Below are 17,795 nucleotides of genomic sequence, written 5' to 3'. Positions count from 1 at the left end.
GCCCCGGTCCGGGAGGATCCCACATGCCGCGGAGCAGCGGGGCCCGTGAGCCATGGCCGCTGAGCCTGCGCGTCCGGAGCCTGTGCTCCGCAACGCGAGAGGCCACAACAGTGAGAGGCCCGCATACCGCAAAAAAAAAAAATAAATAAAAATAAAATAAAATAAAATCAGACCTTATTTGAGCAATGATCAACTTCTTAACGAAAGCAATAAGAAGTGCAGGTTTTAAATTTACAGTATTTTTCAACAGTGTCCACTGGCTTGAGTACCAGTAGTAGATCTGAGAGTATTTGAGCACTCAGGTGCTCTTGTATGTATGCTAGCTCTTTACCCATCTCAGGTTAGTACTGTTAATGCAACTTGAATGAATTGGTTATAAGCTTGTTTAAATATTGAATTACAAACTTTCCCTAAGAGAAGAGCCTTTCTAAAAAAGCTAATGCAAAGATTTCCTTTTTGTGCAGGATTTTTTTACAGGAGCAAGGGAAAAAATAATTATTGTTAGACTAGATTTAAAAAGACTACCTGGTTAATGATCATGAAAAATCTTGAGAGAACAGTTAAAGCACATAAGGTACTGCCAAGACTGACAGTCAGTTTGGTGGTCTTCTCACAAGAAATTCATCAAAATCTAATAGAAAATTGTTCACATACTTTATCGTGAATGTGAAATACTTTCCAAAGGCTCTATGAATTGTATAAAGTAAAAGATGTTCTATCTCAAAAAAAACTGGGGAAAGATTTTCTGTCTCTAATTGTAAATTGATAGCTAGTAGTAATTTGGTGAGTTTATCTTTGAGAAAATCACAGACTTATCTCCATTTAGCAGACTCTATTTACAATTATTAACCAAAAATTGAGCAATAATATTTTCTCACTAATAATAGATGTACTCATTAGGATCAATAATTATTAATTCAGTCATTTTGAAAAGTATTAGAATATGTTCTATATGATAAGAAATGGAATGAGGGTCAGTATAGACTGAATAGTATGAAGTACAGAGCAAGAGGGTGTTATATGAGCTGATGGAGCTGAAAAAACAGGAACCAAATCATGCCAGCCTTTATAGGATAACTCGTTGATTTTTATGTTAATACTAAAAATAATGGAAACTTAGGAAATGTTTTAAGGAGAGTACAACTACATGATTATCTTTGCTTTGGAAAAGATCACGCTAGATATTATGTGTAGGGACTTCCCTGCCAGTCCAGTGGTTAAGACTTTGCCTTCCAATGCAGGGGCTGCATGTTTGATCCCTGGTCAGGAAGCTAAGATCCCACATGCCTAGCGGCCACAAAAACAAAACATAAAAAATATATAGATATTATGTTTAGTGGAGAATTGAAAAGGTCTGGGTTGGGGGGTAGATGAGCAGTAGACTCTGGGAAACAAGGCTGCTATAGTGGTTTTAGTAAGAGGTGATGGAAGCCTGGACAAGGGTGGAAACAATAGAGATAGTGAAATGTGGAAAAATCATTGAGGTATCAACGAGTAAATATATGAAATAACTGAATATGAAAGTTGAGGAATAGACATTTTCAAGGACAACTCAGTTTTTGGCTGCCCCACAAGTTGAATGATGTTGCTTTTCCCTTTCTTCCAAAGAGAAACCTGGTTAGGGACTGATATGTCCTACCATTAAAAGAGAAACTTGAGATGAACTTTTGACAGTTCAGTTTCTGAACGCATCAAGTATCTTAAATCCTGCCAGTAATTGTACTTTATTTTATGCTTTCATCTTTTAGATTCCTTGTAAATGACTCTTTGGCCTTTCTCTTACTTCTTATACTGTTGGCCTCTGTATTTTCTCACTTCATTGTCTTCCATCTACTGGAATTTTTCTTGAGACACTTTTTTTTTTTTTTTTTTTTTTTTTTCGTGGTATGCGGGCCTCCCTCTGCTGCGGCCTCTCCCGTTGCGGAGGACAGGCTCTGGACGCGCAGGCTCAGCGGCCATGGCTCACGGGCCCAGCCGCTCCGCGGCACGTGGGATCCCCCCAGACCGGGGCGCGAACCCGGTTCCCCTGCATAGGCAGGCGGACGCGCAACCGCTGCGCCACCAGGGAAGCCCAAGAGACACTCTTCATATTTTCCTCAGCCCAAGTCTAATGTGAAACCACCAAAAAAATAAAAAAGGATCGGGCCCCAAATCAGTGAGATCTAGATTTTGGAAACAGTCCTTGAATTAAAGTAGAAAGTTTAGACAAGGAACATCTGTTGTTTTGCCTATTACTGAATAGAATTTTCAATTTTCATTTTCACCCAGGAAGCCTTTTGGTGGAAGAATGTCAACATCTGTGATTTAAAAAAGAGGAGAGTAAAGAAAAGAAAGAAAGAAAGGCGAAAATGATACCTATAAATGCCATTCCATTGAGAACTGTGTATCTATAGCAGTGGGTGCTAAATGAGCAATACTTCCCACATATATTCTTTATCTTTTAGTTAGAAAGATAGAAATGCTATTTTAGTTTACTCCATGGGCTTTTTTTTTTTTCTCTCACCATATTCTGGATTTTGTATCTGGGATTTTGAATGGGTGGGGAGATAGCAATTATTTCACTAAGACAATCTGTAACCTCAAAGAGCTTTATATCTGGTGAGAGTGAAATGTAAACATCTAACTAAAGTATAAGACTCAATGAAATAAGGAGGCTAATCAGGTGTAAGCCACTTCTTACAAAATTAGCACAAGGAGTACTGAGTTCTTACATGGGATTACTAAATTTCCCACTTAGGAGGAGGTGGTGAAATGAGGGTTCTGGAGGAAATTGTAGCAAGATCAGTCTGGTTAAGCTATCAGTAGGCACAAAGATCTGGACATACATACATACAGAGGAGCAAGCAGTGAGGGGCAGATAGATCTTGTAAAAGCATAAACTAGAAGGTTCATATCATGGCAGATCACAGAGAGTCTTATACCAGAGGAGTTGTTTTTGTTTTTTTGTTTTGTTTTAGTTTTTTCCCTCAAGACAATGGAAAGCTGCTGAAGACTTTTACAGATGGGTATAGTTCATTCAAACTCTTTTGAAGATAAATCACATTATCAACCTGATAGTTAGATTGAAAAAGTGAGAAATTATAGACAAGGATACAACTATAAGGTTACAGAGATGTTCCAAATCTGAAACCAAATTTAGATATAAGAAGGTGACAGACACCAAGAGTAGATGTAGAAGTAATTGAACCTGATGAATGAAAGAGAGGTGAAGTTGACCAAATAATTGGAAAGATATTGGAGACATTGATCCAGATGAAAATAAAAGAAGGAGGCTTGCTTCAGAATTTTTTCCCAAATCAGCAGTGAGTTGTTTCTATAAGATAGGAATAATTATAGGTTTAGGACATTAAGAATATAAAGATTAGTCAAAAAGTTATAATTCTGCCCCTATGTTCTCTCAGAAAACAAAAAAAGATTGGGAATGCATACATATGTGTTAAAAGTGACAAAACCAAGGCCATGGTAAATGCTCAATTGTTCAGAGTTGGAGAGGCATAAAATTAGTGAGGGTGAGCATAGAAGGCTCCTAAAGTATTTATAATGTTCTTAAGCTGGATCATGGATTTATGGATATTTTATTAATTTGCATACCATGTGTTATATATAGTAATATATATGTATATACACACATACATGTATATATATTTGTATGATCAATTTTTCATAAGTGCAACAAATAGAATATTAATATTTACAAAGTTCCCTTGAGAAAGCTTTCTACAAGCAGTACCAATTTGCTTTTTTAAACTTTGCTTCTAAGAACAGTAAAATAATTGCCCAGAAACCTACTGCAAATGAGTTTTGATTGGGTGAAACCATAACTGCCCTCAGAAAGTTATAAGAATTGGGATCCCTTCCTCCTTTGAAGGCATGCCTGATTTGGGGTAGAAGTCTTTGTGTTCACGCCCAAGAAGCTGGTGTCAGTAGGTCCACTTCATAGGAAAAAAAAAAGATGTCTCACAAGCAGAGAATTGACAGCCAGTCCTTTTTCATTTAGATTTCTTTACATTTTAACCAATTTGTATGTTTACCTCCATCCCTCTTTCATTTAAGACCTTCTTTCTGTAATCTTTTTTCTTCTCTCTGAATTATATCCTTTAATGTTCCTTTAGTTTAGTGAGAATCTGTTAGTGATAATCTGATATAATATCTGAAAATAGATTTATTTAGTCTTCTTTTTTTAAAGATAATTTTTTTAAATTATAGTAAAATACACATAACATAAAGTTTATCACGTTGACTTTTCTATTTTTTTTTTTTTAATTTTATTTTTGGCCACACCATGCGACATGTGGGATCTTAGTTCCCCGACCAGGGATCAAACCCACGCCCCCTGCAAGGGAAGTCCCTTGACCCTTCTTAATAGTACAGTTCAGTAGTGTTAAGAACATTCACAGTGTGTGACCAATCTCCAGAACTCTTTCTGTCTTGCAAAATGAAATTATACCCATTAAGCAACAACTCCCCACGCCCCTTCTCTCATCTCCTGGAAATCACCATTCTATTTCTGTGTCTATGAATTTAACTACTCTAGGTACCTCATAAAAGAGGTATCATATAGTATTTGTCTTTTTGTGAATTGCTCATTTCACTCAGCGTGATGTCTTCACGGTTCATCCATATTGTAGCCTGTCAGAATTTCCTTTCTTTTTAAGGCTGAATAATAGTCCATTGTATGTATGTATCACAATTTGTTTATACATTCATCAATCAATGGACATTTGGTTGTTTCAATTTTGACTATTATGAATAATGCTGCTGTGGACATAGGTATATGAATATCTCTTTGAGACCTTTAAATTCTTTTGGTTATATACCCAGAGGTGGAATGGCTGGATCATATGGTAATTCTATTTTTAATTTTTTGAGGAACTGCCATACTGTATCCCACAGGGCTGCACCATTTTAAATTCTCACCAACAGCCCGCAAGGGTTCCAATTTCTCCATATTCTTGCCAATATTTTTATTTTGTTTCTGTTTTTCTTTTGTTTTTTGTTTGTTTGTTCATTTTCTATAGTAGCCATCCTAATGGGTATGAAGTGGTATATACTTGTGGTCATGATTTGCATTTCCTAATGATTAGTGATGTTGAATATCCTTTTGTGTTCTTGTTGACCATTTCTATATCTGCTTTGGAGACATGGCTATTGAGTTTTTGCCCATCTTTTTGTTGATGTTTAAGTGTAGTTTGAAAGATAATGATGGTTGAGTACAAATTCCAAGTTTAGAGTTATTTCTCTCAACCCTTTCCAGATATTATTTCACTATCTTTTCACATCTCTTATTGCTGCTGAGAATCTCTGTTTGTCTAATTGTCATTCTTCTTTGCAGGATGTGTCTTTTCTCTCTAGATGCTTTTAAGATCTTGTTTTTCCTCCTGATAATATTTTTATTTAGCAACCTAAAGTGTGTCGTACTTCCTTTTGGGTCATGTCTTTCATCAGCACAGGGAGGAAAAACCCTCAACTATTATATCTGACCATTTTTTCTAGCCTAGTCTCTCTATTGTAAACTCTGACTAGGTATGGTAGGTTATTCATTCTAACCTCCAACTCACCTAATCTTTCTGTTTCTCTGTGCTTTCTCTGGCTAACTTCCTTCAATTTGTCTTGCAGTTCACTAGCTGTCTTGCAGTAACTAGTGTCTAACCTGCTGGTTAATCCATCTAATGAATTATTTTTTTTTAATATTTGCAAGTTATTTTTGCTTCTCATTTATATATATTCCAAGAAGATTTTAAAAAATAAATTATTGTACCTTGCTTATTATTTTGAAGCGTATATTTTCCTTTAAAATATTCCACGCATTTTTCTTTATCTTACACATAATAATTTTAAAACATGTAGGCTTTGGAGACTTAAACCCATTGTTTATTTTTCTCTTTATTCTTGGTCTTATGTCTCATTTCTTTTAATTTTAATTTTTTGTTTTAAATTTTTGTTCTGATCAATTATGAGGAGAAACTCAGTCTATGGAAATTGTGAGGGCCTGGGTTAAAACATTTTTTTCTTCCATAGAGGATTTGAATTTGCTTCTGTTGGAGGGAAAAGGAGTGACGATAAGCCAGGAATCACTTTAGTTTGATTTCTCCTCTACCCAACCAATGAATACCTTGTTTATAAACTATTAATCTTTTAACAAAGCATAGACCTATGCTTAGAATTTTTTTTCATACCCAGGAAAGAGACAGAAAATAATGTTTTATATTTATTTTAAAAATTATTCTCCTTTTTAAGTAGGCAGATTTTTTATTTCCCACTCACCCAAGGATGTAGATCCTTCTGATATCCTGGGATTGCTCTTGTTTAACTCTGCTACATTTTGTGAGTTTAAGGACTGAATCCTCTTGCACTGAGCAACTAATAATCCTGGAATCTCTAGATTATCATTACAAGTTTTTGTCCCAGTGCCAACACCAACATCTGTATTCCCATTCCCCTTCCTTTATGATTTTAGCTAACATACAAGTGTGTGTTAACACTTAGAGATATCCCTGTCTGTCTTATGATCTCAACAATGCATTTAAAAGTTACAGTTTATCATACATCAGGGAATTTTGTGGCAATGGAGCGCCTTTATGAATATCTAATTTGCCTTTCTTCAAGAAGTGAGAGTCCCTGGAAATAGTAAATTGAACTTTCTGAGAAACTTGTTCAGAGGTCTTGGCCTGACTTACTTGAAAACAAGAGTTGAGTCAATTCCTTATTTTAGTATTTTTATTAAAAAAAGAAAAATATCATTAAACATATTGCAGTTTTTATTCTTCCCCCCACCCCTTTACTGTGAATTTACCAGGACACTCTAAAACAATGAGACTTGGGCATTAGTGGTGGTCAAAAAAGACATAAAATTTATCTTAGGCATAAAGCTGATAATTAGAAACTCCAAACTAATGGACAGGAAAAGGGTGAGGATAGAAAATGAGAATTGAGATTGCCTGAGTATATGTTTAGATATGTACTCCTGAAAATACACTTGAGGATCTTACATCTGGTATTTTTAGCTCAGCTCACATATCCTTAAAATTATGGATTGTGCATATCATGAATTCATTCATCAATTCATTAAAAATATTTATTTTTAAGGCAATGTTGTATACGTTTGTGGAGGGGAGCTATAAAGATAAATTAGCAAGGAGCCCACCTTGAAGAAGTATATGTGAAAGTACTAGTATGTTAGCAAATAATTATCACATTAGGTAGAAAGGAATTGACCAGATATAGTCCTGTTGAGTTAGGTAGATAAAGAAAATCTTTATGGCTGGAATATATAGGAGAATTGATTAGGTTTTTGTGGTTGAAAGATGATGTTGCCTATCAGCTGGCCTATTTTGCATGAGATTTAGAAAAGTGAAGATGTGATTGGATGTGAGGTCCAGGTAATTCTATATAGATTGGAAAGTTTAGGACAAGGCTGGGAATCTGAGAACACATCAATATGACTGAAATGTAATAAGATAATCGGCTAAAAATAGTGAGAAATAAGGTTGGAAAGGTAATTATATTCAGTTTATACAGAAAGTCAGGCTAAGGAATTTAGACATCACTTTCTGAGTGGTTGGAAGCGATAGAATACCTTGGGGCAACCAAAGGTCATGATCCAGAGCTCTCTAGTCAGAAAAATAACCTGGCAGCAACTAAATCAACTGTTTGAAAGAAGAAAAAAACTGTATGCTATGCAATATTAAAGATAGAAATAGATTTGAGAGAGCATGAACTACAGAATTCACAAGGACTAAATAGGTATTCATAGCTTACATTTGGCTATGATTTCCAGTTTAAAAATGTAATGTCTTCTCTAGGCTGTATGATTAAGAGTCAATCAGAAATAAGTAAAAGGATTTTGAGCAGAAGAGACAGGGGAAAAAAACCAAACAAACTATGGATAACATGTATTTTAGAGGAAATAAAAACTTATTTTATTTTTGCCAGTACCAAGCAATTCAGGGTAAAAAAGCAGAAAGTATTGAGTCCTTGGTTTGGCAAAGTATTTCTCAACCCTGAATTAAGCTGCATGAACACACATCCTCTAATATTCACAACAATCCTATGAATTATCTATAATTATCCTCATTTTGCTGATAAAAAAAGGCCAAAATTTAAGCGATTTAAGGACAAAAAATAGGCACCCAATCTAGAACAGGAAGCCGAATCTTCTCATTACTGTTTCTCAGCAACCAATTAAGTCCAGAGGGTGAAGGAGGAAGAATAAATATTCTGGGTGAGGCAAATAAATATCTGACTTGGCAGGTTTAGCTTTACAGAGGTGTTGTATTACTTTTTCTTCCCTTGAGAAAAGAGGGAACTGGATGAGAATAACTAAAAATAAAAATAAATTTCAAGTGTTAGGTTGAGAAATGAAGTTCACATACAAAATTTGCCAACTTACCAGAAATTAATGATGAAAGGTAACTTGCGGAGTGAGAAGTTGTTGCTTAGAGGAGAAATTGAAATATGGAGAATACCTTTTAAGGTCACTGTGATTAAAAGTTATTTAGAAATAATAAAAAGTATATTGAGCAGGAAAATAGGCTCTGTTAAGACTCAAGGATGTAAACTTGGGGTAGTGCCTACCATGCCAGCACGGCACTTCACAGCTGACCCAGAACTGCCAGGCCTCCCTTATTTTGCTCCTTTAAATTTTGAACTAGTGAGACTTCCCTGGTGGTGCAGTGGTTGGAAGTCCGCCTGCCAATGCAGGGGACACAGGTTCAAGCCCTGGTCCAGGGGGATCCCACATGCTGCGGAGCAACTAGGCCCATGTGCCACAACTGCTGAGCCTGGGCTCTGGAGCCCGTGAGCCACAACTACTGAGCCTGAGTGTCACAGCTACTGAAGCCGCACACCTAGAGCCCGTGCTCTGCAATAAGAGAGGCCACAGCAATGAGAGGCCTGCGCACCACAGCGAAGATTGCCCCCCCTCTAGCTGCAACTAGGGAAAGCCTGCGCACAGCAACGAAGACCCAACACAGCCAAGCATAAATAAATAAATAAATAAATAAATGTATTAAAAAAAAATTGAACTAGTTAGCAGATTTTACAAATCCAGAGTTTTCACTTTCTGAAAACCTAGCTTGGTGGCATCTTTTGAAAATGATAAAAAGGGAAGATGTAGCAATTAGAAGAGCTAAGTAGCAGCTGCTCTGGGTTTCTAGCAGCATTTGGATTGGAACTGCTCTGGAGTAGTGACTACAGCACTTGGGAGCTAGTTATAACTTGCAGAATCTTAGGACCCTCCCCAGACCTACTGAATCAGAATCTTCCTTTTAAGAGTCTCCAGGTGTCTTGTAAATTTGAGTAGCAGGGGTCTGGAGAACCCTAAGAGGTACAACATGATAGAAAATGTTAAAACTTCATGAATAAAGGCGAAACCAAGTAAAAGTAGTCAAATGCCAAAGACTGGGAACTAAATTGGCCTTCTTTACCTGTTAATATGTTAAAAAGATTTCCTAGTATCCACTGTTTTTAACACTTTCAGTTAAATTTGTTTCTTTAATTTAAATGTGCAATTATATTTTAGCCTAAATTCCATCATTTTTAAAAAAGATGCCTAATTGAATCATCAAGTAATAGCAACCCAAATATTCATATTGGATGTAATGAATCAAAACATAATTAGGTTTCAGTAATTTCTGTAGAATCCACATTGGAGGAATGTTAAAAGGGCTTTAGTTTCTTCACTCATATCTCAGTCAATTTCTGTTAATTATCCATTTTTAAAATGTTCAACTCTGGTAATTCTTCTTGGAAAGTTGAATTGTTTTATTTCATTTCAGTAACAAATTGGCATTTAAACATAAAATGGCCCATTTGTTGATGGGCCACAAGTACTTTCTCCTAACTAGAAAGATGTGCCATCAACTAGAGAAGCTGTTACTCTAATTTGAATTTTGGTCACCTTGGCCCATAGGACTGCTGCCTGTGTCTGCTCCTAAGTGTTTACTAGTGAATCATTGACTGTTAGTGTAATTTCAATGCTAATTGTTACTTCAGGTTTTCAAATGGCTCAGCAGTAAGACATTAATGATTATTCATGCCTTAAGAAGGGCTGATAAGGGAATGAGATTACAATCTTGTACAATTTTAGCTAACTAATAGTGTAAATTAAATTTTCCCTGAGACAGAAGATAACTGACTTAGAAAGCCAAAAGAATGAAAAACTTCGTTCATTTTTAATTTTCTCTTTCCTGTTGTACAGATATTCAGAGTATCAGAGGGTTAGCTGTGGACTGGATCTCACGTAATTTATACTGGATTAGCTCAGAATTTGATGAAACACAAATTAACGTGGCAAGACTAGATGGCTCCTTGAAAACCTCAATTATCCACGGAATCGATAAGCCACAGTGTCTAGCAGCTCACCCAGTCAGGGGGTAAAGTATGATTATTTTTTTAATTTTTCAAAAATTTTACACACTCTTGCTCTGATTTTATGTAAAAACTTTGTTGAATTCAGAAGACACACACACATACATATATATATATATATATATATATATAAGCTATACAGTCAAAAAAGCAAATGTGAATATGGAAATTGTATGAGATTCTGTTTTCTGCATGAAATCAGATTTTTATATATTATTGTAAAATTTTATCAATTTATGTTTCTAAAGAGTGACAGTTCAGAATAAAAAAAAAAAAGATGCCAGGAGAAGTTGTTAATTTCATTTCAAATACCAGTTGTTAATAACATATTTGCTGTGTGTTAGTATTATGGTCACTGCTAAGTAGATCAGATTCTCCCATATTCTGGCTAGTCATTATGTACCCATATAGAGAACTTAGGTAGGGCTAAAAGAAATTCTTTCTCCTGAGTGCTTTCAACTGGAATGATTGAAATGACTTTGTTCCCTTTTCTGGTGCCTGATTTCTCCAAGCCAAGAGGATTCAATCTTGATGAATGACTTTAAATGGAAATAATTTACTGTAGTCATAGTTAAATATTCAGTTGTGAATGTAGGTGGGGGAAAGTAAGTGAGATAATTGTCCTTCAATGACAGGAAAAAGCAAGAGTGGTACTTTCTTCCCAAGCAAGTGGCTCAACAATCTGGGGGCCTTCCTGAAAAAACATTATCCTGAGCCAAGAATTTACTTTAATATTAACTTTGTTCTTCAATGTATGCTTCTAGTCAACAAGTAGGTCTATATCTAATATTTTTAAACCATATCTCTTTTGAATTAAGGAAACTCTACTGGACGGATGGAAACACAATTAATATGGCAAATATGGATGGCAGTAATAGCAAGATTCTCTTTCAGAGTCAAAAGGAACCGGTTGGTAAGTTCTGTTTTTATTTTTTTTATAGTTAATCACTGTAGTTTTTTTTTGTTTTTTGTTTTTTGTTTTTTGTTTTTTGTTTTTGTGGTACGCGGGCCTCTCACCGTTGTGTCTTCTCCCGTTGCGGAGCACAGGCTCTGGACGTGCGATTGAAATGACTTTGTTCCCTTTTCTGGTGCCTGATTTCTCCAAGCCAAGAGGATTCAATCTTGATGAATGACTTTAAATGGAAATAATTTACTGTAGTCATAGTTAAATATTCAGTTGTGAATGTAGGTGGGGGAAAGTAAGTGAGATAATTGTCCTTCAATGACAGGAAAAAGCAAGAGTGGTACTTTCTTCCCAAGCAAGTGGCTCAACAATCTGGGGGCCTTCCTGAAAAAACATTATCCTGAGCCAAGAATTTACTTTAATATTAACTTTGTTCTTCAATGTATGCTTCTAGTCAACAAGTAGGTCTATATCTAATATTTTTAAACCATATCTCTTTTGAATTAAGGAAACTCTACTGGACGGATGGAAACACAATTAATATGGCAAATATGGATGGCAGTAATAGCAAGATTCTCTTTCAGAGTCAAAAGGAACCGGTTGGTAAGTTCTGTTTTTATTTTTTTTATAGTTAATCACTGTAGTTTTTTTTTGTTTTTTGTTTTTTGTTTTTTGTTTTTTGTTTTTTGTTTTTGTGGTACGCGGGCCTCTCACCGTTGTGTCTTCTCCCGTTGCGGAGCACAGGCTCTGGACGTGCAGGCCCAGCGGCCATGGCTCATGGGCCCAGCCGCTCCATGGCATGTGGGATCTTCCCAGACTGGGACATGAACCCGTGTCCCCTGCATCGGCAGGCGGACTCTCAACCACTGCGCCACCAGGGATGCCCATCACTGTAGTTTTTAATATGACAGATCTGTGCTTGTACAATGGATCTTTGACCTAGAGCCTGAAAGAAAATATTATAGATTAGTAATATAAATTAAATCAGAAATTTATCAATCTTATGGAATCCATTTGGTCCATGTAGGGTAGGGAAGAAACATACTTTTTCTGGAAAAGAAGTTAAGTTTTTTTGATAAGAGAATTTTTACAATATCTTAAGTATGGAGGTTGCTTAAAACAATATAATTAATAAATATAATATCTTATTCTCACTGGTGAATATCTGATACACCAATTGCTATGGTGGCAATATGATGTACTGAAGCCTCCTCTGATCATCATCATTGTGACATTATTAATAGTTACAATGATTTGAGTTTAAGTATTTAATATTTAGTTTTCAGCAATTTTCACTTACTCTGCAGGGTGTTTATTTAGTTTGTCATTCTACCTTTGTTAACCACTGTAACTCATCAGGTAAAACTTCATGGTGCTGAAAGAAAGCTTTGACTCATTCCCATAAGTGATCTTTGAAAATCAAAGTACAAAGATTCTTTTAGAAGATAAAGTTACATTATACTATTCTTTTCAAATAGATATCTATAGATTGTGCTATTCTTTTCAAACTGTAATCACTCTTTCCTCATATTCTTTTCTGTTTCTTTGAGAGGCAAAAATTATCATATTGCCTTAATTTGTCATCTCAATGTATGTCTTTTTAAAAATCCAATAATGAACCTGAATTTTGATATTATATTAAATGTGCCAATGATGGAATATACAAAAGAAAGTCATCATTTTGCTTTGAATTGAATACTGTGTATTTTTAAATCTTGGGGTAAAATCCCTACACCATGAAGCTTTTCAGCAATATTTTCTTAGTTTTAGAACTGTGGAAGTATACTTTCTTGAAGTATCTCATTTTTAATAGTGATGATTCAATAAAGGGATAATATCAGTAAGATTTGCAATAAATAATTCTTTTTATGTGGTCCATAGAATAAACCTTGTAATGTAAAATGATACTATTAACAACTCTTTTCTTTGGACTGTGTTCTAAGATTTGATACACAATTGAAATTCAAGGTAGTGTTAGAAATTAAAGGCAAATTGAAATGCTAATACTTCTGTGTAGAAGATGATAGAACAGAAGAAACAAGGGACTCTACAAGATTAGGACCCATACAAAGGACTTAATTTGGACTAAAGCAATTCAGTTTGTTCTTATCTGGAGTTGTTCAGAATATTTAATATGGAAAAGTGAGTATGACTGAAATAGTATGAGCAAATAAAGTCCTTACATTGTAATGTGGTAGCTATAGGTTACACCAAAATGTTCATTTATGTGCTCATTTTTATAATGGGAAAAACCTTATCTCCTTTAATACTAAATTTCCATTTTCCTACTCAAAATAAATTAAAGAACAGCTATATATGAAGCTTATATAAAGAAAGTTTGTAAGAAAAAGAATTAGTGTTACTATTTACACTTTGTAGTTGGCCCTTCAGGTGTTATACACCAAGTTATATTTTTAACTGTGTATAGATGATTATTAAACATCCAGTAACAAATATGAAATGCCTACTTCAGGTCAGTTATTGTTATATTTGAAAATTACTTTAAAATAAATTCAGAATGATACTGTTAAATTTTAATTTGTACAAGATAGACTATTTTCCCAAAATAACCCAGAACCTTATTACAAACCATATCTTAAGTCAGCATTAATGAGTATGGCTATGAGTCAGACATTCATTTATTCAATAAACAGATTTTTATTGAGTAACAGATTTTGTATTCGGCCTGTTGATAAAAATTTGACATTGTCCTTTTGCTTTAGGGGCACATGAACCTAAATCATTTTAGATCCCATTAAGTGAATTTATCTCAGTGACCTTGAGCAAATTACTGTTAGCTCGGTGGTACTTGCTTTCCTCATCTGTAAAATCAAGGCAAAATGCCTATTTTGTAAAGTTCTCATGAGGATTAAATGAGGAAAACTTATGAAAAGAACATCTAGCCTTTAATAATAGAACCTATCAGGAGTAGTAGTAGAAAGTATATTGGGTCCAATAGACTGAAATTTGAATGCTTTGATTGTCTGCAGTATTGAGTACATATAAATGAATTCAGTTAAGAATAAACATAGAACAGAATCCACAGAAATCTAGCAGAGGAACATATGTAACCAAGTGGGCCTCTGAGATGAGCAAATTTTTATGCACATCTACATTGTCTTGATGCTGATGCTAAGAGGCAAACAAGTTTGAAGTACCGGGTTCTGCTCTCACATCTTCCCAGCATAGCCCCTTAGGACCAATAGACAACTGGGCTGTCATCTTGTTCTAGAAGTTCTTAATGTGATTTACAAATAAGTATTGCTTACAAGTTCCTTCCAGTAACTTTCTACTTCAGGTTACTAGTCATGTCAACCAGGTGCTAAGACTGATGGTCTTTGCGATGCTGAATGACAGACTGTGCTGTCCATGTGTAAATGTGTTCGTCTTGCTGTTTCTCCTATGTTCCCTGTCTAACCCTGCGGCCATTTGGCTCTATAGGAGAGGAAAATTTTTTCCTCTGTCTTTCTAGGTTCTTTTGGCTGGTCTAATGCAGGCATACCTCAGATATGTTGCAGATTTAGTTCCAGACCACCGAAATAAAGCAAATATCACAATAAAGCGAGTCACACGAAATTTTTGGTTTCCCAGTACATATAAAAGTTATGTTTACACCATACTGTGGTCTTTTAAGCGTGTGATAACGTTACATCTTAAAAAGAAATGTACGTACCTTAATTTAAAAATACTTTATTGATAAAAAATGCTATCCATCATCTGAGCCTTCAGTGAGTCATTGTAGTAATGGCAAAGACCACTGATCACAGATCACCATAATAAATATAATAATAAAAAATTATGAAATATTGTGAGAATTACCAAACTGTGGCACAGAGACATGCAGTAGGCAAATGCTGTTGGAAAAATGGTGCTGATAGACCTGCTCGATGCAGGGTAGACTCAAACCTTCAATTTGCAAAAAACACAGTATCCACAGGGTGCAATAAAGTGAAGAACAATAAAATGAGGTATGCCTGTAATTAAATTGACAGAAGGCAGATTAACAGGAGAAAAAAAATTAATTATGTAAGTATGGGAGCCCCGTAAGAATGAGACCCAAAGAAGTGACCAAAGCAGGCAATCGTTTCTTTTAGACAAAGAAACAATTATTTGTGAAGATTTGACAAAACAAAGGGGTTTGGCCTTGCAGTTCCAAAATAATGAAGTAACAAAGCTTATTTATACTGCTTTCTTGGCCTTGAATTCCCTATCTCTGGTGATAAGGATGCCTTCTATCTTCCTGGTATAGGGAGGATACCTTCACATGAGGGAATTAGTCCCTGCTTTCAGGCAAACAAAAGAGGCTCAGAGTATTTTTCTTTCACCAGCTGTTTCTTAAGTAACTTTAATTCAATATAATCAATATGGGGGAAGGGTTGGGGGGAGGGATAGTTTGGGATTGACATGTACACACTGTTATATTTAAAATGGATAACGAACAAGGACCTACTGTATAGCACAGGGAACTCTGCTCAATATTCTGTAACAACCTAATTGGGAAAAGAATTTGAAAAAGAATAGATATATGTATATGTATAACTGAATCACTTCGTTGTACATCTGAAACTAACACAACATTGTTAATCAACTGTACTCCAATATAAAATAAAAAGTTTAAAAAAAATAAAATTAACAACTATCAACAAGGAAAAAAAAATCAATACGCCAACATAGCACATTTTGGGGTGGCCTGTCCTGAACCCCATCAGCTTTCATTAGCACCTCAGATATTTCTCATAAAAAGAAAGAACAAACAGAAATCAATTGGTCAATTTATCTACTTATTGGCACGTTTTGTTTTGTTTGTTTTTTAGCACAGAGTATAAATATAAAACCAAGTTCTTTTGAATGTAACCCTTATTCATTGCAACCCTGTTAATTGCAATTTTTGATCTATCCCAATAGGCTAGAGAGACTCTTATCTGTAAATTAACTATAAAAAATATTATTGGTGAGTAACTTTATAGCAGGAAAGTCTTATCTATATTGTCAGTTTAAATTCTTTATTTGTGAGGAATGGCACCAGTAAAGACAATGCTGGTTTCAAGAGTATTGTAGATACTGATTAAAATAGATTAAAACTATGTTGTGTAGTAACTTTTTTTTTAAGTTAGCATTTTCACTGTGTGTGCTTGAACCACTTTCTTAAAATATATTCAGTAAGTTATATTGTTTACTAATTTACACAAAATAGTAAAGTATTTCAGATTATTGTGTTTTCTTTTCTAAAAGTTCTTTTTTTGCTGTTATTTTTTTTTCCCTCTCTTAGTGGACAATTTAGATCTGTGATGTGAATAAGTGGACCAAAAAAATTTTTTTTGGTTTATACACAAATTTAAACTGCCTTTTAGTGTAGTATAAAGGTTAAGTCTCGTAAGAAAACATCTGATAGTAGAAGAATTTTTGAAATACTCTCAAGAATTCATGCCACTGTAATCCCACTTTATAAGTTTCTTTTAGAACTATTCCCCTGAGATGATTTGTAAAATGGAATTTTTCAGTGCTATAAATGAACATATGAATGTGTGAAAAAATAAGTACAAACTTGTTTTTGTTGGTATACAATGACTGTCATACCTATGCAATACTTATATACATAGGGACATTTGTTACTGTGTTATTTACTCATTGAATTTCACTGATATTTTGCACTGCAGGAAGTTATTGTAATTACTTTCTCATGATGAATCTGTCTGAGCCATCTCTGGCTTAAACTCCTGCCCACTGCATTCCGTGAACCATTTCCATGAAGAAAATTAGGTGATTAGGAAAGCAGGAGCTACTGTTCAGTTGAATTTGCTCCTTTTGCATATTGACTGTCAGTTTATAAATTATTTTTGGAAAAAATGATAGAAAAATGCATGGAAAAAATGTACAAGATGTAAGGAGAAAAAACAATATTCTGTCTCGTAAGGCTGGGAAGTGTCAAATGAAAGCAATCATTTTCTATCAGCCTTTATGAAACCTGTATTCTCACTATGAAGTTACATCTTTGTGGTTGTATGCACTTAGCCTGGGATATATGATGAGGATGTCACTTTGGCAACAAAAATAACATAATTATAGTGACTACTTGTTACGGATTTAGAATATATTATGCACTTGCAAAATGCTTTTCATTAATCATCTCATGGTAATCATTTCTGGAAGACTTTCTTACTCTTCCTTTATAGATTCAGAAACCGAGGCTTGTTGAAAGAAATGAGTTGCCTGTGATGAATGGTAGAGTTGGGATTCAAAGCCAAGTTTATCTGCCTACAAAGTCATATTAAATCTTAACCATATGCTATGCCCAGAGAGGCTCATTTCATATAGTAATTACCTGACCTCAAGCAAAGATCAAGGAATAAAACTGGTACTCTTTCAACCATAGAAGGTGGGAAAGAAAAATCTAGAGCTTATGTACTCCTAAGAAATGTGGGAACAAGTAGGACACTGCAGTCAGCTTTTCTTTTCTTTTTTTTTTTTGCGGTTCGCGGGCCTCTCACTGTTGTGGCCTCTCCTGTTGCGGGGCACAGGGCTC

The 17,795-nt window shown here is 35.0% G+C and overlaps 1 protein-coding gene across 1 annotated transcript in view; it reads left to right on the top strand.

Moving 5' to 3' along the window:
* The window catches only part of LRP1B (LDL receptor related protein 1B), a 1,933,320-nt gene that overhangs the window by 1,284,015 nt on the left and 631,510 nt on the right, over nt 1-17,795 (top strand). Inside the window, exons 30-31 of the mRNA XM_024122386.1 lie at nt 10,199-10,373; nt 11,187-11,281. Of these exons, the coding sequence (XP_023978154.1) occupies nt 10,199-10,373; nt 11,187-11,281 (270 nt within the window). The remainder of the gene's footprint in view (nt 1-10,198; nt 10,374-11,186; nt 11,282-17,795) is intronic.

This window comes from Physeter macrocephalus, chromosome 2 (genome assembly GCF_002837175.3).
Source record: "Physeter macrocephalus isolate SW-GA chromosome 2, ASM283717v5, whole genome shotgun sequence".
Lineage (NCBI taxonomy): Eukaryota > Metazoa > Chordata > Mammalia > Artiodactyla > Physeteridae > Physeter > Physeter macrocephalus.
The sequence above is the reverse complement of the archived record's forward strand: the minus strand, read 5'-3'. Positions and strand labels throughout refer to the sequence as shown.